At 40.5% G+C, this 25,766-nt stretch overlaps 2 protein-coding genes across 2 annotated transcripts; both read right to left on the reverse strand.

Annotated features, from left to right (window-relative positions):
- Positions 1-114: 114 nt before the first annotated feature.
- Positions 115-13,522, reverse strand: pdpr (pyruvate dehydrogenase phosphatase regulatory subunit). Its single transcript, XM_084001411.1, has 18 exons — positions 13,391-13,522; positions 12,427-12,700; positions 11,984-12,117; positions 11,618-11,699; positions 10,773-10,936; positions 10,485-10,606; positions 9,982-10,099; positions 9,254-9,403; positions 8,113-8,305; positions 7,698-7,822; positions 6,499-6,654; positions 5,755-5,888; positions 5,482-5,630; positions 5,283-5,395; positions 4,641-4,735; positions 4,331-4,420; positions 4,020-4,202; positions 115-3,329 (listed from the first exon to the last, which is right to left on the reverse strand). Exons 2-18 carry the CDS (start codon positions 12,687-12,689, stop codon positions 2,922-2,924), a joined length of 2,679 nt encoding a protein of 892 aa, XP_083857537.1. The 5' UTR covers positions 12,690-12,700; positions 13,391-13,522; the 3' UTR covers positions 115-2,921.
- Positions 13,523-15,848: 2,326 nt separating this feature from the next.
- Positions 15,849-17,509, reverse strand: pnoca (prepronociceptin a; the record flags this gene model as incomplete). The annotated part of the gene is made up of 2 exons (XM_083998484.1): positions 15,849-16,466; positions 17,390-17,509. The coding sequence occupies 2 exons, from the start codon at positions 17,507-17,509 to the stop codon at positions 15,849-15,851; spliced, it is 738 nt and encodes a 245-aa protein (XP_083854610.1).
- Between the last annotated feature and the right edge of the window lie 8,257 nt (positions 17,510-25,766).

A 25,766-nucleotide genomic window follows, 5' to 3' on the forward strand; every position in this document is an offset into this window, starting at 1 on the left:
CACACACACACACATCTGAACAGATGAGGCAAATTCAGCCTTCTGGTATGAGCAAAGTTCTCTTTATATTTTACATTAGACAGCCAAACATCTGCTTAATAAATACAACAGTGTAAAGCTCTGGGGCAAAAGCATTTACAGATGAGTCCAGTATGAGAAACATTAAAATGGGAACATTAGATAAGGGACAAACATGCACCAAACTGTCATCTGCATTTGAAACGGACAAAACGACCCTCTAACTGGTCAGTCATCAACAGAGCAGACTTTCTGTCCAGCTCTTACTTTTTTGGATGATATACAGTATGATATACATTAAATATAATCATAGCTAGCTGCACTATTTTAACCTTTGAAATTGAAGTAACTCGTCACATTCAAAATCTATCTATTATTAATCATTTCCATCTTGAATAGAAACCCTGTGACCTTACATGAGCTGATATTCAGTGCAAATCTTCACAGACAAGCTCCTTTGGTTTGACTGTGATTAATCATCTTTAACATATTGATTGAACCCTAATTTATACAGCGCTGATATGAAAAGAACAGGATTTTTGGAAGTGATAAATTGCAACAGAGTCAACCTAATGTAGCAAGTTACTGTTAAAGCGGTGACTCGCAAAGCAGGGCAGCACTGTGCAAAGGAAATATTGGTTCTACAGTACAGAGATATAGGAGCCAAAGATCCATGGTGACGGCACCGAGTCCGAACTGCACTGACACATAGACTGACAATAAGTCACTGCACTCTCACATGCACATACTTCATTTAATATTAACACCTTTCATAGACTAGTGCACACTTAAAGATAATGTCCAATGTCTGACTCCCTGTCACAATTGGTTCCTGGAGCCACTGTACAAGCAATTTATCCTTTTAACCCTCTCTGAACCACACAGCAGCAGTTGCACAGGAGCCATGTTGTAGTCCTCATGACCTTTGACCTCCAACATCTAATCAGTTCAAATAAAAGATTTTCAATTTCCCTCAAGGCCTCACTGAGATGGTGCGTTCACAAGAATGGGACAAACGGATAAACAACTAGGAACACATAATGCCTTGGGCTGTTGAGGTGTTACATTTAATGAGGCCTTCTATATTCTTGTTTTGTCAGCATAGCAGCTGCTTTTCTGCAATATCGAAGCAGAAACGGTGCTGCTGCTGCTACACAAGATATGAAAAACAGAAAATAAATAAACCTTGTGTTGTATTTTAAAATATACTATACACAAGGACTAATCTGTAATTTTCCAACCAAAGAATCCACAGGTGTAAACACAAGGTTGGAGATGCTCTGTAGATGGAAATGAGCTCTGATTAGGCTGTAGCCTCCTGCTGGGATGTGAATTCATACACCTGTCAATCTGGCGCGGGCGCTTTTGTTCATATTTGGATTCAAAGATTTAGCCTCTAATCTTAACTCTAATCAGCCATACAGCCGAGGTGCCCAGTGTATGTGTCCAGGGATTTAGCCACTTCCCAAACAGATTTTTTGTTGCTGATTGTTGTTCTTAAAATCAGTGCTGCTGAAGTGTTTATGAGCAGCACATTACATCCCAACCAGCTCCAGGCCTGCTGCTCTTAAACTTAAAACTGAAGTAGAAAAAAAGTGCAGTACAGAAAATAGAGATTTTATACGCACTAGCTATACAAAAATACATTGCTTTATTTCAATTGGCAATTAAGTCCTTGCTTTACATAAACATCTAAACTCAGGCAAGGGTCAAATTGCCGAAGTAAGATATCATAGAGTCCCAAACAACAGGTCTGGGATCACAGCTCCCGTCGCAGCTTTCCCATCCTAACTTCCCTCGTCTTTGGGTCACCTAACATCAGTCACACATTCGACAACACACATTAATAAAACAGAACATGAGCATGAAAAGAGCAATGCTGAGTCCAAACAACTGCAAACATACAGTACATTCAATAAATGTTCAGACCCCTACACTTTTTTTCATGCTTGGTTATGATGCAGCCTCATCCTGGATTTCTTCCTCTGCAACATTACAAAATGTGAAATAAACTGAACACTTTCTAAATGCACTGTAAATAACAAGATGGATTATATCACCATAAATACATTACTACAAGCATGACACAGCAAAAACAACACCAGGACAGCTGAAAGATGATTTTAAAATAAAAGCTTTGATGCTTTTAGGGACCTGGGAATCCTTTTCAGCAGGACTAGAAGAGCGGTGGTGGGGTGGGGCTACACAAAACAATGATTTACTAATGACTTCATCAGGCCTCCTCATACTTTCCCATGGCTTTTCGATGATATGTTCCTTCTTTGTTAAGTTAGATGCAGTGGGGCTGACACACATCATATGACATCACTCGTGGTCTTTACAGCAGCAAATTTACAACTGGAGAAAAGACAACAGAGTCGACATCTACAGTGACTGTGGCGGCATTTCACACGCCAGCGCTGACTTTCTTTCAGATTCTTCCAGACCATTACAGTGGCCAGAGCACCACTGGAGAAGATTGTCAGTCAGAATCCTTTCCGCATGGGTTAAAGTGAACATAGTGAATAAGTTCTCAACAGCTAGTGTTGATGTTGCCTTGACAAAGGCACTTTAACCACAGACTGTCCCAGGATAGCAGCCTTGGAGACTGTGGTGAGTGTGTTTCTAGTGTAAAGGAGGGCAGGGCAGAATAAGAATTACGGACAGAGGAGCTCTGCATTTGATATAACTTGGGCATTTCATGCCTTTTGAATATTGCACTTTGAAAGAGACCGATGCAACGTGGTAGTTGAAGAGTGATAGTGCAAACAGCCCTCTGATTAGGAACCAGTAGAGGGGAAATAAGTTGGCACTGCGAGGTAAGTGCAGGAGTGGATTTAGTGAACTGGGGGAGTATCCCAGAAGCCCCTGCTGAGGCGACTGGACTTTTCTATTACACTGCATCACTTCCCCTGGAGGTTGCTGAGCTCCATGTCTTCCTTGCGGCGTTTCTGTTGTGTGAACAGGGAGCTGAAGGGGTAGAGTTTGGCTTTGGCCGGGTAGCGCTGGCCAGCAATGTCCACCTCATAGTCCCCACGGTTGATGAAGTCTGGGGTGATGGGTGTGGGAAGCCCCTCTAGGCCTGGCGGCGGAGACACGAAGCCGAGGCAGACGTGGCGCTCCAGGGTGTAGCTGTAGGCGCTGCTGGTGGTCGTCCCAGCCAGCTGATTGTTACGGAAGATGGGCTCCCCCCACCACGGCCACAGGTCCAGCTCAGTGTCGTGATCCTCTAGGACAAGCATGACAAACCGCCGAAACACGCCGTCCTGACGCTGCTGCAGCAATGCCTCGCGACCAAGGAAATCTGTGTCCTGATGGAGTAAGGACAGGACAGAGGGGAGGAAAAAGAGAAGATTGTGGAAGCAAGAGCGTGGGAAATTAACAGAATGACAGTGAGAGGAAGTAAAAGAAGAGGAGAGATAAACAGGGGAGCGCCATTAGGAGCTAGACTATCAGTAACATATACAGACATGGTTACAGCTCTGTTTTTTCAACAACATGATAAAGACACGGACTCTGCTGACGGCTGCTCATCTGAAGGAAATCTGTAAGACCAGTTTTACACTTTGGGCTGCATCATTAATATTTTGCAGACATGGCTGTTTTGGCACAGCTGTTTTTTTTAAATGTAAAGATGCTGAACTTTTCCATTGCCAGTGTCAAGTGCCACCTGTTGTGCCTGCAGGTGGAGTGTGTTATGAAATGTTATTCTACATGCTGTCAAACCCCTACATTGAAGCTTTGAGTAAAGCAGATGGCACAGAGCCTGTCACTCTGCTCCACTCTCATCTTTTAAAAGTAAAAACCCCAGTAAAACCTAACCAAGACCTACAAGAAAGCATCATCTGCAATTATATAGTAACAGATGGCAACATATTACATGAAGAATCTCAGAGTCACCGTGGCAACACTAAAAACTTGCCATCAACTAAAACACCATAAGGCTAAATAAAAGTTTTTTTTGTGTTTGATGTGTTTCCACAGCTGCACTGAGAACGGACCTTGTCAAACTTCACCCTGAACTCTCGTCCACACTCCAGCGGGGTGGTGAACGCGTCGAGGTCCTGACCCCAGAAGGCAAAGAACTTCTCTATCCGGAGGCTGCGCAGCGCGTAGTACCCTGCGTTACGAACGCCGTACTTCTGACCCACTGACATCACTTCGTTGTACACATGCAGCGCATACTGTGGGGAGAAGTGGAAAACATTAACATTAGACATGATGTATAGAGTTTGCAATGGCACTCTAAAAGCTAACAGCCTGTAGGATGATAAGTAGAAAATGACTGTGTGTGTGCACGCAGGTCACACACCTCGATGGGGATGTAAAGCATGAAGCCTGGTTCTCCAGTGTGAGTCATGCTCATCACTCTGATCCCGTTGGCATACCCCACACTCATCTCCTGTAAACACACACACACATACATACACATAGGGTCAGTTAACATTCCTACTAATGTGAGGATAATAATTGAGCATCAACACATCCATACTTCCCTCTCTTTACAACAATTGGTACAAACTTAAGTTCTGCTACAACGTCAGCTACTTTACCATTAAAAATCAATTAACCACTACTATTAATTCTGTACCAATGTTACTGTAACAGCCTTTGTTTCCTACCTTACAAAACATGGATGGGAAGTGGTCGGGGGTCATGGAAACATACGACAGCTCAGCCAAAACATCCATCGCACGGGGTCCGATAAGATTTAAAGCTGTGGGCGAAAGGTCATCAGATGAACAGAACTCAGCCTAGCCGGTCATTATTTCATGTTTCCTGACAACCACTGCTGATACATTAACTCACAATTACACTGTCCACTCAAAGCATTTGTATTCATTAACTATCCTGTTTTAAAAAACTGCTCGAGAAGTCATTGGCGACAATCAGAGTTTCATGTGTGCATATCAATAAGGATAAAAAGTATTCATCATTAGGTAGTGACATGCTTCGAAATTGCCGGCTAGTTTTTCATCTGTACATAATAAATAGAGGCCTAATCAAGGCTAATGCTGTTCACATTTTCAGACTGTTAGGGTAATTACATTAGAGATATTCAAATTAGATTTTGGATGTGTGATTAATCCACTTGGTCCTACTTGTTTCTGATTTTATACACACCAAAACCCGAATCAGGTCAGCGAAATAACTGGGTAGGGAGCAGATAATTGGATGAGTGCCGGTGCTTTGCTTCCACTGTGCAGTATTGTATGAGCAGTAGATGGCAGCATCACAGCAGGACAGTGGTGCTGTTTGCTTACCTGTGTACTTCCAGCTGACATCCTCTAGGTGGAGGTGTGGGTCATTGGGCATGTGTTTCTTGATCCAGGACCAACAGTGGACCTGCTGGTCTGTCGGGGAGATGATGAAAAAGCTGGACAGGGGACACAAATGTGAGTTAGCCTCAAAAGGTCTTTAGAAACTGCATGTCTATAGCGTTACTCGAGAAGTGTTTCAAACCTGTTCTTGCTGATGCGGACCACACTGCAGTCATTCTCATACCCTCCCCTCTCATTCAACATGCCGGTATGGACGATGTGTCCAACGGGAACATCCAGGTCATTGGCACACAGATGTTGCAGCAGCTCCAGGGCCTGGTCTCCTGTGGACTGGGACACAAGGACAAACCAGAGGGTTTGACTCAGGAAACACATACCCATGCTTATGCAGTTTCCTGTGCTATGTGATCTGGTGTTGATTAACCCTGGTTGACCAGAGTGGATCGTGACTCACAGTCAGCTCAAACTTGGTGAAGGAGGACATGTCGATGACACAGACAGCCTCTTTGCTGCATTTCACTTCTGCCCCAACGATATCAAACCAGTCTGGTTTGTAGAAGGTCTTACTCTGGTCCAGAGACAGCAGATCTACAAACACATATACAGTATGATACGTTTTTAAAAATGAAGCATGCTTTAATGAAAATATAGCTCATCCTGTGCTGAGCAGGACTGATAAACTAAGTTTTTACACCACATGATTTAATTCATTATACTTAATTAGATTCAAATTTTCCCAATTACTACTATGAAATCTAAAATAACTGAGCTCTTAAAATTCTTTATAGAGCTTGTGAGCAGCCTTTTCCATTTGAAACATCCCATATCTGTCAATGAGAAAATGCAGAACCGTGTTTTAGGCTAATTTTGCCAATCGAGCAGCATGAATTCACATTTTGAACATTTACTGCCAGACAGGAGGGACTTTTTCATAATGGAAATCTGGTTTCTCTTAAGCACCCAGGATTTTAAGACCTACCTCTGGCTAGGACTACTGCTGCTGCTGTTTAAACTGATAGACTCACACAGATTTAACAGCTGCCACCTGCAAAATACTGGTAAAACATTATTTTAGGTTTAAACTTTACTGGTGCTCTGATATCAGTGATATCAGATATCAGACCTGCACCTACTGTACTGGACACTTCTGTTCTTAAAAGAATGAAATAAAAAAAGCATCATGAACAACTTCCTGTACCTTTCCCTGGAGGAACAAAATATTTGGGTCTTTCAAAGCCATGTTTCTCCATCCAGCGCGCTCCCTGGGTGTCCAGACGGTCATACAGAGGGCTGGTCCTTAGCTGACGCCCAGTCTGAAAATCCCAGCGAGGAACCTTGAGTTCGTACAGCAGCGCTGGACACAAACAAGGAAACACAAACTTAATCATACTAGGATAAACTGAAGAATTATATAAAGTACATTGATTCGATAATCAGCCTTTAAGGTTTAGTAAATACATAATGATAACTGAATAAATGTTAACTGTCATGCAGCCGATCAGCTCCTACAAATGTAATCACCAAATGTCCTGTCCAGTGAAAAAACTGAACTGAACTGCTTTTCCCTTGGCATGACCTTTGATGTGAATGGCAGGTAATTAAAGGGATAGTTCACCCAAAATTCAAATTTCACTCATTATCTACTCACCCTCATGTCGACTAAGAGCTGTGAGAATTTTCAGAGTCCTCCGTGCCTTCTCTGAGTTACGGGGGGGTTCGTGCAGCAGTATTTTTCCATATAATGGTTGTGAATGGGGCTTTTCTTCGTTCAAAAAGACACACCAAAAAACATCAAAATACCTCCATACTACCCGTCCGTAATGTCCCTCTTGTATTGAAGCGCCGACATGAGAAATTGTTCCGCCGGTCAGTGTAAATCACGTGAGATTTGCACTGACACAGGAAGAGCAGTGAACTGAGACACTGGGAGCTTCTGCTACAAACAAGCTTAAAATATAGAATTTTTTTTTTTTTTTCTGAACAATTTCTCATGTCGGGGCTTCAATACCAGAGGGACATTACAGACGAGCAGTATGGAGGTATTTGGATGTTTTTTGGTGTGTCTTTTTGGACGAAAAGTGAGCCCCATTCACAACCATTATATGGACAAATACTGCTACGCGGACCCCCCCCCCCCGTAACTCAGAGAAGGCACGGAGGACTCCGGAAAATTCTCCCAGCCCTTAGTCGACATGAGAGTGAGTAGATAATGAGTGAAATTTGAATTTTGGGTGAACCATCCCTTTAATTAGCTAATTAGACTTGAGAGAAGGGGTCAGTGATTGAATGTGTTATTTTTGTTACATCTTAACTAACCTGTCATATGGTATTGATATTTCAACAGTGGCACTTTTCTTCACCAATAAAGCACCAAATTAACAAGAGTTTTGTACTCACGCATAACTTCCATTACTCTGTGTCTCAGGAAGGTTCGGCTGCTCTGCAGATTTCCAAAACGTTTGACGTCAAGTGGCCAGACATTGGCAGTGGGGTAACCATAGGTCATCCACTCGGCCAGGTACCTACACAACAAAATCAGACAAACATGCCATTTGTGCCTAATGCAATAGAACACATCATAAGCATAATGCTGTCATTATGAAACTGGGCTACATAATGTTTTCAAAATGCTGTGCAGTTCACTTGGTAAAATCTGTTTTTGCATATCGGTATCGGTTATTATCGGAAATCAGAAATTAAGGTGTTGGACAATATCGGATATCGGCAAATTTCCATTATTGGACATCCTTATTTGTTTTTGTCCACACAAATACCACAGGCCTGCCGCATATACACTTATTCCCATGCTTACTTGCCAGCTCCTCCAGCAAAAGCCAGCCCAGAAGAGTTCATCCCTGCCAGCACATAGTAGCCAGAGACACCCGGGGTCTCCCCCATTAGACAGCGCATATCAGGGGTGAAGGACTCCGGACAGTTGACCAGCTGGTGGATCTCGGCTGACTCTAGTCCAGGCATTCTCCTCAGCAAAGCACTGAGCATGGGCTCTGGAAGAAAGACAGAAAGGATTATTTTCTTGAAATTCCCTAAAAGATGTATTGCATCTTCAGATCCGTTAGTCTCATCTAGTGGTCAACTCAAGGCAACTGAAGGCCCCTCTTTACTGTGTCTCACATTAATGAAAAACACTGAAGTCAGTGCTTTTCATTAATGAAAAACACTGAAGTCAGTGCTTTTCAGCAACCACCACCCTACCCGAACCTTACACTACAAGAGCGGCACCCTCTTCCTATGTCATGCTATAAACAGTCAAAGCAGGTTTTCTTTCATGACAGTTAACCCGGTGGCAACAATGTAAAGTGCAGTCACGGAAGAGAGCAACAGTTTCAACTTCTCTCAGATTTGATCCCAGAGTTGTAACTCTGGTGGTCTAAAACATTTCATTAGTACACATTCATAAAATACAATATAAAAAACAGTAATGACAACTGTAGAATGACCCACATAAGATCTGCTATAGGTCAGGGTTGGATGGTCATGTCGTGTCACGCAGCATGAGAAATCTCAAATTACGAGAGCAGGCCAAGACCAAAGGACAGGTGTGAGTCTGTATAGAGTTGTACTTTCAACTGAGTCCAAGGTAGGACGTTTCTTACAGCTGAAGTCCCATTAAAAGCACCGTATAGAATTTCAAAGCCTGCATGCAGGGCAGACGAAGAGGTTTTTGTCTTCACACCGTCTACACACTTGGGTGGTAAAATAAAGGAAAACAAATAAATGAGAAGAGAAAAAATAATCATCTGTAGCCCCAGTCGATTCTGACGTTGTGTCAAGATGACAAGAGGAAGAGATCAAAGTGACTTTTCAAACCAAGGAATGGGGAAAGGGAGCTTCAGTCACAAACACTTCTTCTACACAGCGAGATGTGATCCCATTACCCATCCCCCCTTGTTTCCCTCTTATTATGTCCTCCTACCCCTCCCTCTCCTTTTTACCAAAATGGTCCCAGTCCTCCTGCATGTTCTGGATCTCCAGCTGGTTGCGGCCCTCAGTGAAGATGGGTTTAGGGTTCTTCTCAAAACCCCCTGACAGAAAGCCTCCCTGCCACGTCCGTGCATATATCCTGCCATCCATATCGATCACCACTAGAGACAGAACACAGGTCAGTTAGATCAGCCTCTCTGAGTTTGTATGTAGCCAACCTGCAACCTAATGTAATGGATATTATCATGTAAAAAAAAAACCTTTGAAAATAATAATGATTTTCCATTTTCTGAGTGCATTATCAGATAACACAGGCAGTCAAGTGGCTTCATTAATAGACAATCAATTCAATTAAAGCAGAAGTAAGCGGAATATTTGTGTTAATATAAGTCTTAAATAGTTATATCTTCCGACAGCAATCACTTATATAGAGTGTCTGGTCCGAAACACGGGTCTGTCAGTCACTCTGCTCTGCTGTAAGCCGAGGAGAAAACTTTCCTTGTATCCTACAACCTTTATCCAATGAGGAGAGAGAACGGCATAAAGGGGCGGTCCTCTCTGTGTGTGCAGCCAAGGGATGCGCGTGAATGTGGTGACGTAGGGACGAGGGCGGGGACTGCTAACTCCATCCGCTGACAGGAAGTTAGCCAAAACGACCGGATCGCTTACTTCTGCTTTAACTTAACAATAAATTACATCTGATTTATGTGTACAATAATGTATATTTAAAGTGTGAGACCTGGTGTGTTGGGCGGAAGTGGGTCCTGGAGAGGTTTGGTGAGGAGGTAGAAGTGTTCGCAGCCATGAAGAGGAACTGACACCTTTGTCTCACTGGCCTGGCCCAGCTCGTAAGCCCACTGAAGCAGAGACACACAAAGCAAATATGTATATGTATGTCTCCAAGAAGACAGGTTTAAAATTAAAATAGGATTTGCTATTAACAGGAAGACTCAAACTCAACACTAGGGTCAAAAGTTCACTTCAGCTGGCACCATTTAACTGGCAACTGGCTCACCTACTGTCATAACAATGGATAAATTCCCCCCATGTTTGTTCTCTCGTCGTTTAGTAATTTAGTCAACTATTAGTGTAATGTTGGTAAAAATGTAGCTGTCCAGACATAGAAATTAAGATCATTCTTAAATGCTCACAGTGGGTTTCCCTCACAAACTCTGATTTAGGTTGGTACTGGGACTTGTTGATGCTAATATGTATCCCACACATTCCCATGCCAGTGTTTACCTGTCCAGCGCAGTTGACAAAATATTCACACTCAATGGAACCCCGGTCAGTCTCCACCGCCATCACGTGACCCTTCTCCACCAGCACCTGCTGAACACTGGTTCGCTCCAGGATCTGAACCCCTGGACAGGAGGAAAAACACAAGGAGATGTGATGTGAAGAGGAAGCAGGCAGGACAAGGATGGAAGAAGGGGATGATAACGAAGCGGGGGATGAGCACAGCAGAGGGAATCAGTAACTGTGAGATGGGTTGAGGCCTATCAAAGCCAGATTTTTAATTTCAGTCACCTTGTCCAGCAGCAGCCACGGCCAGGGCATGGTTAACTTCAGGAGGAGATACCACTGCATCTGCAGGGAGGTGGAGCGCCCCTACCAGGTCGTGAATGTTAACAAGAGGGTGGAGCTTGGCCACCTCCTTAGGTTTAATGATGTTACAGCTGATCCCCATTACCCTGAGAATAGACAATAAAAGACACATGCTTAATGTTATTATTAAAGGCCTGCATATCTAACCTGGTTGCATACCTTATTTTAACCTTTGAGCAAATAAGAAGTGTGGTAACTTGAGTATTACTTATCAAGACAACTAACAACTTAATCAATTCCCATGAATCATAGGGTGAAGATGATATGGAAGCTAAGTACATGTATGGTTTCTACCAGTAATAAAACAGCACAGTCCAAGAATAAAACTCATTTGACTTGTTAATACCACCACATTGCACAGCCTGGAGCGACCAAGACCGAGGCAAGACATCCAGTGCTGGACTTGAATTAGTGTTCTCCCTGAGCAACTTGGCCAGTTTTCTCTCTTGCTTTTTCTGACAGTAAAAAACTCATGAAATCGGCTAATTCCTGACGCTGTTGTAGTTTAATGACAGAAGTAAATGCCAGTAACTACGACAAAAAGTCTTGTTTGGTTCCTTCAAAGTTAAGAAGAGAAATTAATCAAGAAATCCAGTGCTGAACTTGAACAGGTGCTCTCCCGTAGCAACTTGGCCAGTTTTGCACAGAAATGAGAGTAAAATCCTGTGTCTATCTATGTAAAGATGACTCATCCACATGAATTAGGATAGGCTTGATTTCTGCCTGAGGTATCTATGCAATACTGACTTAAGGTTTTGTGGTCTTACTTTAGTCGGGATGCCAGACGCTTCAGAGAGATGAAGCGATCCTGATTTTGAGCCAGACACAAAGATCCTGTCTTCACATAGCCTGAAATACATAACACACACACCAAATCCCACATCATGTAGTAACTCCACAGGTATAAAAGCACTCAGGTTTGAAAAGTGGTGTAATATACTACAGGTGGCACAGCAGATGGATGCATGTGCCAGGCACCACTACAGAAGGAGTTTTACAGCGCTGCTAGAGCAATAAACACTGGAATTACATGTTATGCAGTGGTGCCATGTTTGTTTCACTGTAGTAATATAGTAGATTAAATACAACTACTGTACATCTGTGTGAAAGGAAATCAGCTAAAAGTGGCCCACCTGTTTTGATCCCCGTCTCCTCTTCCAGCTGCTGGTAAAGACTATTGGAGTAGTTGGCCATTTGACATTCAATGGTAATAGGCTTGGCCACACTGACAATGCCAGCACATAGTCTGGTCGTTCCTGCACCAAGTCTGCCAACAGGATAACAGGTTTATTGATTATCTACAGTTTCCTAAGATAAAGACTGCCTTATTCCATTGGCAAGGTCAGGAAGGGCAGCTTTATATGAACAGCACATTTCATAAACTAGGGTAATTAAAATGCTTTGTAGAGCTATAATATAAACATAGTAAAGAGATTTACTATCTATCTACTACAACACTGGGACTAATCGTGTATCTTTAAGTTTAAGAGCTTTTTAGCAATCCAAACCCTCATCATGGACCACCCCCTTAAAACTGCAAACATCCCTATACCATGAAATCTCACATTCATCTCACCTGCCCTGCTCCAGCAGCACAATATCAGTCCAGCCCAGTTTGGCCAGGTGGTAAGCTACTGATGTTCCCACAATGCCTCCTCCACAGATCACCACTCGGGCCTGGCTGGGCAGGGGCAGCGGCTGGGAGTCTCCACTGACAGCCATGCACTGGGGTGAGGTCCAGATGCCTCTGCCAGCCGACCTGTAGCCCGTGTGGGGAAGCAGCAGCCTGGGCAGCAGGACAGGGGACAGAGCCCTGGAGCTCCGCACACAGCTGCACATAGCTGTGCTTTCTAAAAAACCAAATGCACACACAAAAAAGGCACCGCTTCACATGCAGGTCGTGTATTCAAAATTCAAGGTGACTACAGCATGAGTTAATCTGTCAACACTGCAAATGCCTACTACCTGCCTCTGTAACGTTATAAGGTTACACGAGGGTGCAGTGTTATTCTGCTGTAGTTTTTAGGATGCCACGAATAGTATTCCGCAGGTTGTTGTGTTTAGCTCGGCTCAGGCAGGATGACATTAAACGCAATATTTAATATACATGGGGTAATGAGCACGGGCCTGGGAGCAGACAAGGTTAACTTGCAACAGTCCTTCAGCTGTCAAAATTATATTTCACACTGTTAGTAGCTTTCCAGCATCGCCTGAGTTGTAACGTTACCTTTAGCACAATTTGTTAGCTTTAGCTTACAGTACGTTAAATTATCCAGGAAAATGTTGCTTGGATATAAATGTCTTTAGATGGCTTACAAATGATCATAGTTTCGTTAACGTTTCCCGACATTTTCAGCCTTGTGAGCTCCTAGTTTCACAGTTTAGCGTTACAGACAGTGTAACTAGCGACAGTAGCTTAGGCTATCGAGAGGCTAGCTCCTGTTGATAAATTTAGCTGCACCAGTCGCTAAACCTTAACGGTGCTCAGAAAGTTTTCTCTCTGTCGCTTCTTTCGTAGTTTATGACGGTGGAAAACTCACGAAATCGGCCGAGTCCTGACGCTGTTGTAGTTTAATGACAGATGTAAATGGCAGTAACTGGTTGATACGACAGAAAGTCTTGTTTGGGTGGCAGTTCGTCCAATGTCAAACTCTCTCCTGTAATAAGTCGCGTTTCCGGTTTGAACCTTCAAAATTAAGGCCCGAATAAAAAACATTTTTGTGCTCCAACACGGCAGTGTTTAATGTTCCAGTGTTTTAGGATTAATGACAGATAAATCATTTCAGCGGTTCATACTTTGAATCACATTTGACACATTTTAAATTTGATTTAAAATACTAAATTCAAAAATAGACATTATTGGTCCTAATTAGGTTGTAGGCACTAACTTGTTCAGCGTTTAAAACAAATAGTAGTAGGCCTATTGGTTTTACTCTGTATAAGAATTTTAGATGTATGTGGGAAATGCAATGATACTGAATATTATGTGCAGACAGGCAGGTAAAGGAGTGGCCACTGAGGGGCGCTAAAAAGCCCTTTTGCTATGGAAATAATTACTGTACTGTGCGCAAGACTGGAGTGTTGAAACTTGGGTGATTAATAAGCTTCCCTGCACAAAACAGAAAACTTCTATTTTGATTGTATAATTTTTTTTAAATTTTTTTTAACTGTGTATCTTGAACTCATAGGTATCATTGCATTGATCTATTTATAGCATAACAGCAGTAACAACATTTTCTTTGACCATTTCACTTTATGAAAAACCACCCATTGTAAATGGGGTATGAGTTGTAATCAATTAATTAATGGGTAATAAGATTTTGCTGATGCCAGATTGTGAAAAAATCTTTAGCAGTTCAAGATGCCGATGACGATGCTTCCAGTGGAACGTTTTATCTTTGTTAAAGAGGACACATTTATAAACAACTTAATAACATTTCAATTGTGGATTTGGTGGCTTATTACATAGTCTGCTTCACTGCGTCATTACGAGAGAGACCAGTGAGACCAAGACCCCATATTTGTGTCTCTATCAAAGGCTTTACAACTGATCTACAAAGGATTTTCTGTAATGTCTTAAAAAACTAAAAGGTCCCATAAATGCCTGTGTTCTGAAACTTACCAGCCATCAGGACTACTGTAAGTTATTTACAGTCACAACAAAGCATTTGCCACTTTTAACCAATCTCTTTCAGAAGAGAGAGCCTTAAAATAATCTAGGCTATTTATCTTCTTATGGTTATCAACACAAAACATTTGAAACATGTAGATTATAACCTAACCAACTCTCGGTACTGACTACAGTACAGGGAGAAATCGTGGGACGAATAAAGGAATATCTTATCTTATCTTATCTTATCTTATATCATCTTAGCTCATCTTAGCTTGTCTTATATTTTCTTAAATACTCAGAACAAAACACCTCAAGACACAGAATCAGTTGCTGCATGACAAGCCACAGAGGAAATAGTAAACTCTTTTTATTGACATGTTTAAATTCAGCTATTTACACGTTTTCATAGTGGGCAACAAAAACATCTCACACCATTACAGTTCAAAGAAAAATACCAAATACTGTTTGTATGAATAGGAATCTAGCATCACAGTCAGTGAGAGATGACGCTTACATAATGTCATGAATGATGAGTTCCTCATTGCACCAAACTTAATTAAACCTGTTGCAATAGCCATATGTCTTGGTGGTAACTCAGTGAGTTTTAGCTGTGTTTTTGCATGATTGAACATTATTTTCCATACATTATATAGCTTACAGTACACTTTAAATTACTGCTGACATTGCCAAACTACAACGCCAAAACATGAAAAAAAAAAAAAAAAAAGAAGAAGAAGAAAAAAACGGTATTGTCCTTTAACAGAGACTGGGTTATGCATGTTGACAAAAGCTTTATAATTAAAAGTTTTTCTGCGGTACTCAATAACAGAGGTTCTTACACATTTCTTATGGACTCCACCACAGAGTCTTGCACGTAAGAGGATTTATCACTTTTTACACATGACCCAGCACAAAAATTCATACAGAAAATAAAATGTATAATACAGAGGATCAGAAAAGCAGTATTTATTCTTACTTTTGTTGCTGGCTTACATAAATAGTAGATTACACTGCCTTTTCTTTGCTGCAAACTACTCCAGGACTCTCAGTGAAACCCACCAAGGAAGGGGCCTTTTTCAGTTCTCATGAAGTGACTGGGTTGCTAATTAAATGAGCATAATTGTTTAACTGGTACATCCCATGGGGACACCAAATTGGACATCTGAACGATTCAGGACACCCACAACTGAACAGGGAAAGTTTTGAGGGGGTCAAAGTTTTTATATATTTGAGTGGAATTTTCACTTTTTTGGTAAATTTGTTAGGCTAATTGTGATTGGTCAACTTTTGTGACACCAGTTTAAGTTTGACACAGTGATTGGAATAGAAAACAAGATCAGTGAAAATACATCAATAAATAGTTTTATGGCAGTGGCTTAAAGGTGCTAGACTTCATTCTGATTGGTGAGGTCCTCTGACACGCTGTTGAACTCAGTGGCTCGGGTGCTCATCCCTAGATACTGCTTCAGGAACTCGCTGAAACGTTTTTGGTTGTTCCACTTGCGGGCTGACTTCCGAATGCCAATAAAGCCACCGTACCTCTTCTGATAGGATCTTCCTGGCGATACCAGCTTCCTGTAGCCATGCCTCCCTTTGACGAAGCCACCAAACCTCTTGGAGAGACTCAGCCCAACATCTCCCTGTCCTCTTGCTGCCCTGTCAGCATCCCCTTCTTCCTGCCCTGCCTCCTCCTCATACTCATCCTCAAGAGACAAGGCATTCTGGGAATTGTAGGCAGCGTTCAGTTGACTGGCCTTGCCTCCCAGATCCCGCTCATCTATCCCAAGTGCTCGGGTCACATGATCAAACCTCTGCAATGCTACTGGCAGCAACAGACCTCCCTGTACTTGCTCCTCTTCCTCAGGAAACAGAGCCTCCACCTCCTCTTGAGATCTTTTCCGCATGCTACCACTGAGGGAGGTGATTGGTGAAGACAATGCTTTACGACAGAGTTCCCAGGAGAAAGCTGGGGAAATGTTGCCTTCACACTCAATGAGACACACCTGATCAAGACAAAGACAAGACGCAATCTTTATTTCTTTCATCATTTTCAAAAGCAGAAAATTGACTGTTTAAACATGAAGGTCTCATTTCAAATGTTTACAACTTCAGCATTCTTAAATTCTTGTCTTAAGGCTATTTGTCACTCAGTTCGCTTTGAAACTCATGGCTGCATCTGAACTGTAAAACATAACCTACACATCAAACGTACATTAAAACGCTTGATTTCATGGGAAAAGCACAGATGTAACTAATAACATTAACTGATGCAACTGTGTTACTCAAAGCATCTAAAGTGGGTTGTTGGAGTGGAATGACCTTAATAGACTCTCTAGTCCCTCTTTCACGAGTAAAATGTCACAGACATGGGACGTAAAGTGTGTATGTGTGTGGTCGGGGGGGGGGGGGGGGGTCACTGGCCAAGGTGGCATGTAGCGAGGTGGCAACCTGAAGACAATTATCCAATTGTGAAATTTTTGTTGAACCATGTGTACCTACATGCCTTTAACCAGAGAAAAACAACAGCAAGCATGAGCACTGAAACACACATCTATCCTCAGGAATCACTTAGCCTCAACAAATTAAAACTCAAATGCCACAAGGTTAATTTGTTGAGTAAATGTCAATGAGGGAGATGGCTACATAGAGGTAGGTTCAGGGGCTTGCACTTATTCTATCACCAAATGAAAAGAGCCCTGCAGACATGTTGTGTTTGTGCGTGTTGGTATGTTTATGGAGTAGAAATAATTTTTGTCTGGATGGAGCATTTGACAGTTAATGAGGGCATTGCAGTGCAGTATGAACATAGGAGCCTGAAACTGAAGTGGTTAAATGAAATGCAGCACAATTATTTACATCTATTCTGTACTATTCCCACTATGATTTTGATGATTTGATTTTATGTTTTTGCGTGTGGATCCCTCACCATGGTGTTGAAAGTGAACTGTGTGGGCAGGATGTTGCTGCAGGACAGGCAGTCTGTCTGACAGTCACTGTGTCCAGGATCACACAGAAAGAGCAGCAGCAGAGCCACCACAGTCTTCATGGTCCCACCGTCTGCTGCACAACACAGGACAGATCAAAACACCCATGATTAGCTAAACAGTTTGATACAATTCGTATTAGCTTCCTATAATGCAGCGTCAAAGTGTCAACAACAATTCAACTGTTTAATGTAGAGGGCTACATATGGATATATAAAGGGGAAATGAAGTCTTTCAGACATAGCTAATTTTCTCTGCTCCATTTTTTTTCTGTCTTTCAACATTTTTTTTTATTAAATAATCGCTTGTGTTTTTTTGAATGTCATGAAAGTAATTAGCTTGGCTAATTAGGTTGTAGTAAATCTGAAATAACCACAATAAATATAATATAGCTGCTAATACAGCGAAGGATAGCTTTATTTTATGACTTGTAAACTTGAAAAGTTGGCTTGTAAAATGTTGTAGGCATCTGACATTAATAAGGAGACAAAAAACAAAAATCTCACTTCTGAGTGAGACTTCCCACTTTGAGTGACAGATGTAAAATAGTGAGAAAAAAGACTGTTGTGTGTGACCTTATTCCTGGAGCAACAGCCCAGTCTGCTGAGTCTGACGTCAGAAACACAACTACAGTTTTCATCTCATTAAACAAACTCGTTAACTCCTTTAATTGATGCCTCAATTATTGCCTCTGGCAGCACACTGAGTCACTGTTTGTTGCTGACAAACACACACCCAGACACACATGCACAAAACACACACAATATTCAGACAGGCACACAAACATGTATGCATGCAAATGAACACATTGACACACATACAGTACCTAATGTACACACTGTTTGTCCACTGTACAATACATTTCATTTAATTCTATACACACAATACTCTTTTTGCTTTAGGTTGTATATCAATTGCATGGACATGCAGAAAGAGAAACTAATTTGTCTTCACTCAAATATTACTCTGTGTAATGTCTTAGAAATCTGGAATTTATAATTAATGAATTAATTAAAAGCTGCTAAAAGTGTAAATGCACAACTGTTCATTCCAATCACTAAAACAGCAACTGTGCAAAATGAATAATAATAATGATAATAAACATTAATCAGTTCTTCTGTGCAAGTGTGTCAAATCTAATTAATTTTACATTAGTGGGAGAGAGGATGGGTTTGTCAGTGAAGGACAAAAGCCATATAAGCCAGGAAATTGGACAGCTGAGGGTGGGGCAGAAGATGTAGACAAACAGGGGTGTGGGTGTGGGTGTGTTCACTTGGCCATAATGCATTGTACTGTCCATCCTCCTGTCATCGTCTCTAAGAATGAGCTGCCTTCGTGCTAATGCTCTTCACATCTCTGTCCTCTGCTGAGGTGTAGCCAATAGTTTTTGAGATGTTTCAATCAAAACCACAAATGTCAACTTCAGGGACATCCCTTTGCATTGGGAAAAATGCACACAAAATACCTGGGCTGCAAAGCAGGAGAGGATAGACGATTGAATAGCATTGCTTTTCAATTGCATGTAACTAATGTATGTACGATATTGTGCACCATCCGATGTTTTCTAGTTCTGCTTTTAAGCTGTTGCGGACAAAATATTCAGTCGCATAAAGAGGAGCAAGAGAAGAAAGAGGAAGAAAAAATCACTACAAATGTGCATTAATGTTCAGTTAAATTTCACTTGGGTACCAATGTTGCCAGGGTTGGCCCAGGTCAACCTCATGGTGGCACTAGAGGAGAAGAGAGGACAGGGAAGGGACCACAAAAGTCTTTCAGATCACATTATGGTTCTATGTTTACTACAAGAGTTCAGGCAGGGCATGATCATTGTCTTACTCCCTGAGGATGATTTGAACTACAATCTTATGATCAAAACACATTTTGACAGCCGTCATTGGAGGTTTAAGAAGCAGTCTCAATGTTTCACCAGGGGGTAAATGCAGGAAACAGTCAAGTGGTCAAGTTGAGCCCTGGCAGTTCTTATCTTTCTTGTCCTTGTTGTCTGATTTCCTATTCAGGACAACATAGAGTGAATCAAGTCTTGAAGCAGTCACTCTGGCCTCGCTCAGGACATCATACAGCAAATATGTGAGGACAAACAAGTAGGCACTCCATCGGATATAATTTTAACTTTTTGTCCTTTTTGTTATGGAGTAATTTGTGTTGTCAAAAGCTCACTAAATATGAACAGGACTTGTCAATGATCAGCCTTTTCTGCTGCCACTGACATGTGCCTCATCCTCTCCTGGGCCTTGAAAACCAATTTCCCAGCTTTTAATTAACTGATTAACCACTAAATAAACCAGTTAATGAAGTCATTACCGTGCTCTGCTAAGTCACAGCTGATGGAGGTTTCACCCTCCAGTGGACGATGAATAAGTCCATCTTTCAGAAAAAAGGAAATACCTTTTCATAAAGGTAATATACCTTTGTAACAGTGTGAAAAACATCAACATCATTTGAGGTTAGCCTGACCTACACTACACCTACATATAATAAGTGAAATGACAGTGAACGTCAGCAGTCTGTAATCTGATTCATTGAAAGTTATATGCCAATTTCACCCAGTTAAGGGGAAAAAATGTTAAAAACCATAATTATCTTCAAGTTTATTTAAAACTTAGTCAAGTCAGCCATGAATAAATATGTGAACAAAATATTCCTTTCTGATTTGTGGTCTCCTCGTCCAACAGCAAGGACTTACTTTGAGCAGAAGGTTCTCGAACTATCTCACACCAGTTATCAACTGTTCACCATTATTTTTCTCAATTATTGCCCTTTTCTCATCAAGAACAGGAAGCATAAAATAAATTACTTCCAGTAGAAGAGCGACTTAAAGCCGGATTATTCACACATGGTTGAACAGGGGAGCAGTGTGGAGTTGGTTTTTATTTTGAAAAGTTGAACTCGCAGATTATTACGTAACTAAGCTGTAATAACTATTATTAAAACTCAGATTATCATACACCCTGTACTTTGGCCAGAGGTTTTCTTACTTTGAGGTTACCCTGAAATACTGGACAACTGGACACAGCGCAGTCTGTGCAAATACAAAGACAGCAAAATCTTTCGGTAATTTAACACAGTGCCTTATTTGCATTCTGTGCTAGTGTCTGTGTTATGCAATTATAAGATGAGCTCTGTAATAATACATGACCTTTAATGCGTTAAATCAAAAGACTTTTAATTTTAATTTCTGTTTAACAAATTGTGACATTTCCTTAACTGACTTTGAAATATAGGCTAAAACCCCTTCAACCAGGATGATACAGTAGCTAACATAATAATCAACTTCAGCCTTTTCTTTTGACCTGTGTATATACTTAAAGTACTCACACAAATTATCATTCACAACATAATGACCTAATAAACTGTACTTTTAAATGTGATAGCTTTAGAATAAACGTAAGAACAATAATGTTCAGCCCTTGAAGGAGAGAGGCCCAGCATATTAAAGAAAATAATGTTCATAATGTTGGCTTTGTTATGTTGATGGGAGTTTGACAGGTAATTAAATGTTATTTAGTCTTTTGCCTGGAGCCGGATGGCAGATACTTTATCTGTCAGAAAAGTCACTTTGATTGACAACTTGTCCCAGGCCCACTCAAAATACATTGTACTGCTTTTTTTCCCTAATATTGATAGCTAAGTAGCAAAATGGCCGAGTAGCCATTGATTCGATACATTTCAAGACACTAAATCTATACTACCGATCAGTTTGATTCAAAATGTTCAATCCATATGTCATTGCCTATATGCATTATCTACCTACTCAGTGAGCTGTCCCCCTTTTCTCACCCACTCATCTCTCCACACCTCTCTGTCACATTCTCACTCTTTGTCACTCACACATGTATAAAATGTGACAAAACTTCTACCATTTACATTGAAATTCACATGGGTTTAATGCTCCACTATTCACATTACAAAAACAGCATACTGCCCAAAAACTGCTAAATGGCCGCCCCCTCTTACATCATGCATCCAACAATTTTGACAGATTTGGGATGATTATGCATTGGTTTATTTAAATAAACCACCAAAATGATGCTCTCAAAACATTATTTTGTAGGGGTCCTGTCTTGCAGTGTGGGTGTTTTGACATACAGTAGCTCCAGTCAAAGGAAGGAAGGCAATCTTGTGCTTCTCCTAGATGTTCCCTGTCAGTCAAGACTGTGTGACGTGGTGGTAGATTACATGCTGAAGCCATTACACGCAGACACACTAAGCTAAATCAATTACCTTTCTCAATGTATCTAATCAAGACAGTCGATTAATGGTTCGGAGGTGTGCTCGCACACACAGGCCTACCAGATCCATTTCTTATTTATTTCATATTGATTTTTTGTTTATGTTTTGAGATGAGGTGGTGTCCTGTAGATTTTTTTCAATCCCAACTGTTCCTCGTATGTCCTCTGTTTTCCCCTTTAATATGAGTCATTGCTGTAAAGCAAAACTAAATGAAACACATGTTGGTAAAATATTTAGACAAAGCTGTGTCTCTGCAAGGACAGATGTTTCCAAACCTATAGCTGACAGGCCTTTGTTGAACACAGGTGCACCTAACAGAAATACTAATCGTTGTGTTATAGCCTAGCATGGATGATGTCTCACACCTAACTGGAAGGAACCATCAATAATGTTATTTGTTTGCACTCTAATGCTGTAACAGCTCAATATGAAATAAAGATACACCCAATCACTGTAATATTGAATTTTCTAAAAAAAAAAAAAAAATCAAATAAAAAGTCTTCATCATCAAAAGCCAAAGTTGTGAGGGACATTGTTTTGTAACCATCAGTTTTTGTAAGGGGAAATACAGAAATTGTGTGACTGAACAAAGACAGGAATACAGACATAGCACTTGCTACACTGTAGCAAATGCTGATTGTTTACATTTAGTCACCACTTTTTCTGAAGGTGTTTGTTGCATGGTAGCATAATATGTTTTAGTGTATGTTAGAAGATGATGGCTCAAAAAAGGTGTTTGCTTTTGCTTAATATGTGTGTGTGTGTGTGTATGAGAAATGGGTAAACATAAAACATTATCTCAGACCCTATCTTTTTTTTTCTTACTTTTTCTGAAATTCAGGAAATTGTTCAGTTACCTAGGTGGTTGTTGCTGCTACTAAGATGAAAGCTTAGCACCAAAGCATCATGATTTTTAAATATTACTGTGCCACTTTAGCCACTGGTGCAGAACAGAAGCTTGCTTTTGATTACGCTGCTGCTGTATTTTTTAACATAAAACCAACAATGTGTTTTAAAAGCTGTAGAGTGTAATATAAGTCAGTTCATTTACATTAAAGCTGATGAGCTGTGCATCTCATATTTACTTTATTCTACATCCTCACAATGATGCACAACCAAGAAAAACATGACAATCTCTTGTTATGCCCACTTGAAAGCATCCAGGCTTCCAGGATGATTATCTCCACTGCTAACTTAACAGGAGCCACTTTTGTATGCATGGAGAAAAATGCTTTTTCAGCTGAGATTTCTTTGTAATACAACACCAGGACACCTGGCAACAATTGACTCAGCACGATGCATCCAGCTCTCTCTTTCCTTTAAGAGATGAAGAAAGGCCTGAAGAGAGGTCAGGGCCTTTCTACTTCATATATTTTCCATATGCTACAGAATAATCATGTAATTGAAAAACATGTACATGTCTGCCCCAAGAATTAAAATGAGTTCCACTGCATCTGATAGGAGTGAGGTCTCCTTTTATGAGGGGAAAACAAGAGAAAGCGGGATGTAGCAAAGGGACATGAAGGATGATCTGTGAAATCCTCCCAGCACAAAGGGATGGACAGGGAACCTGCTGTGTTAGGGGATATTGTATACCTGGATTAACTCCACACATTCACAACCACTTCGGTGCAGCCACCAGAGATGTTCACACAGGCACTATGCCTATCCTTATCCTTCCTTTATTTTCCCACATCCAGCCTTTGAATGTGAATGGTTTCTCAGGGTCAAGGAAGTTTATCCATAAAGCTAATGAGGTGTGTGTGTTGTTGGGGAGGAAACTAACAAATTCACTGATAAGACGGAGAGGAGATGGATTAAGACGGATTTTAAAGTCCTAAGAACTGTGGGGCAGCAACACGGTAACTTCTCTTTGTTTTGAGTTAACACCAAATATTGTTGGGTTGGATTTTCTTTTTTGCTGATATGTCTCACTTATAATTATGAGGTCTTCATTAACATTCTCCACAACTTCCACCACTGTTGGATGACAGCCATTTCTGCTGATATCCAGATGTGTTTTTATAAACCTCAGATAAATTAAATTAAACTGGATGTATTCAGCTATTACGTGCGTAGGTGGACAGAATTGAATCAGGTTATTTCAAGTCTAGCAAAAAACGAAGAAATGGCACTGTTTCCTGAAAGCACAACCTGTCTTTTCTTGTTACTCTGTAGATCTTTTCATAGAACTGATAGTCATCATTAGGTCTGACACTGACAGACTTTGCCCTCTCTCTCTGAAAGACTTAGGGTTAGGAGGAAAAAGGTTCACAGAAGCTGCATTAGACGTTTCAAACATTTTCTCTTTGATTTCTAGGTGGTCTGTGTTTGACCAGCGATCCACATGGAAAGCAGGGAAAATGCCCACAAAATAAACAACACAGAGCTCTCATCACCAACAGATACTTTGGTTCCATTTACAATAATAAAAATAATAATAGTTAAATTAATTTAAATATATATATATATATAACAAATCATCTCGCCCACATCAAACTGGGCAAGAAGTCTTGAAAATGGAGCCCTCAGTTTTTCAAAGAATATCTCAATTATGTTGGGTCCTATTACCTCCATACAACAACCTTGCTGAAGCAAAAGTGCTGTCACATCAAACAAAGGATAATCAGAGGTAAATTTCACAGCAAACCCAAATCTGTTGCAGGCAAAGGAAAGCTTTGAGTGTTTGCCCTCAGGAATGAGAAAGCAGCCTCTAGATTTCTCTGCATTAGTTACAAAAGACATGTCTATGTCTATGTTATCTGTAGTGCCACATCAGTGATATGCAAGAAGCTGTTGTCACAAAGATAATCACAGTCACAAACATATGCTTTCAAATTCAGTTCTCATCAGTATCTTTGTTGTGGCTGAAATAATCCATTTTGTACTGTGCCTTTCCTTCAAAGTCAAACCAAAAGTGCGCCCCGAGCTATAACAAGAGCACTTTGGTAATTATTCAATATAAAATAAATAAATAAATGAAAAGGTGACACTCCACCTTAAAGCTTGCTATTAATTTCATAAATCTTTCTTGACAGCTTTAAAAAGTTCCTCCTTATAATGAGATTGAGACATAAATGCCTGAAGGCATAAAAAGAACAATTCTAGCAAAATGACCACAGAAATAGGCTTATGCACCATAAATACCACTACGGGTGCAACTTCTGTCTTTTATCTAAGAGTTTACTTTTTTTTTTTTTTTAATCTAGCTATAAAATAGATAATATGACAAAGTATGTCACACTTTCATAAAATTGTGATTCAATAAATTTGCCTGATGTGAATCACACACATCAACAACAGTCTAAAAGCTTGGAGCAGAGCAGTCTAGGTTAATAAAGAGCAGTACAATTATGGGCCAGATGTAGAAAGATGGTTTACATCAGAAAAATCCATTTATGTTGTTACCTTAACCTGTGTCGGCATATCTTTTTAGTCTGGATGGCAGTTTCCAGCTTCCAGGACCAAAACCAACTTAAAATTAAAAAATAAAAATAAAACAGGAATCAGATCCAAATATTTGTTTAGTTGTCTTTTTTTAAATTCTTTTTTTGTTGTTGTTATAATTGAATTGAATTGATTGAATTGAATTGAATTGAATTGAATTGAATTGAATTGAATTGAATTGAACTGAATTGAATTGAATTGAATTGAACTGAATTGAATTGAATTCCTTTATTGTCATTCATACCAAGGTATAAACGAAATTTAAATGCAAACCTCCATGTGGTTAAAAACATCAATAAAGATTTTAAAAAAAAAAAAACATACACACAATCAACAACAATAGGACAAATTGACCAATATTGACTTTTCCTCAGGCAAATACCACTGAAGAAGAGAAGAGCCACTAGCAGAGCAACAAATCAGGCCTGAACAATTAATGACTAATCATGTGTATTTATGACCTTTCCCTCTTTACTAAATATCAACGCATGTGCAGATCAGAGCTTGTTCTGAGCTCTGTGTACATCACTGCTGCCTTATGACTTTTACCCAAACACGTGTTGAAACCTTACAGTCCATGGTTGAAACACGTCTTTAACATTGGGAATCACCGGACACAAC

This window comes from Trachurus trachurus (assembly GCF_905171665.1).
Source record: "Trachurus trachurus genome assembly, chromosome: 3".
Classification (NCBI taxonomy): domain Eukaryota; kingdom Metazoa; phylum Chordata; class Actinopteri; order Carangiformes; family Carangidae; genus Trachurus; species Trachurus trachurus.

Excerpts from the sequence above, each read along its gene's own strand:
- pdpr (XM_084001411.1), bottom strand. The coding sequence starts at position 12,689 with ATGTGCAGCTGTGTGCGGAGCTCCAGGGCTCTGTCCCCTGTCCTGCTG. Across the intron at positions 9,404-9,981 it reads ACTTCCGCCCAACACACCAG|TGGTGATCGATATGGATGGC; the intron begins GTCTCACACTTT and ends TTCTGTCTCTAG. Across the intron at positions 3,330-4,019 it reads TCAGGGTGAAGTTTGACAAG|GACACAGATTTCCTTGGTCG; the intron begins GTCCGTTCTCAG and ends TTACTCCATCAG.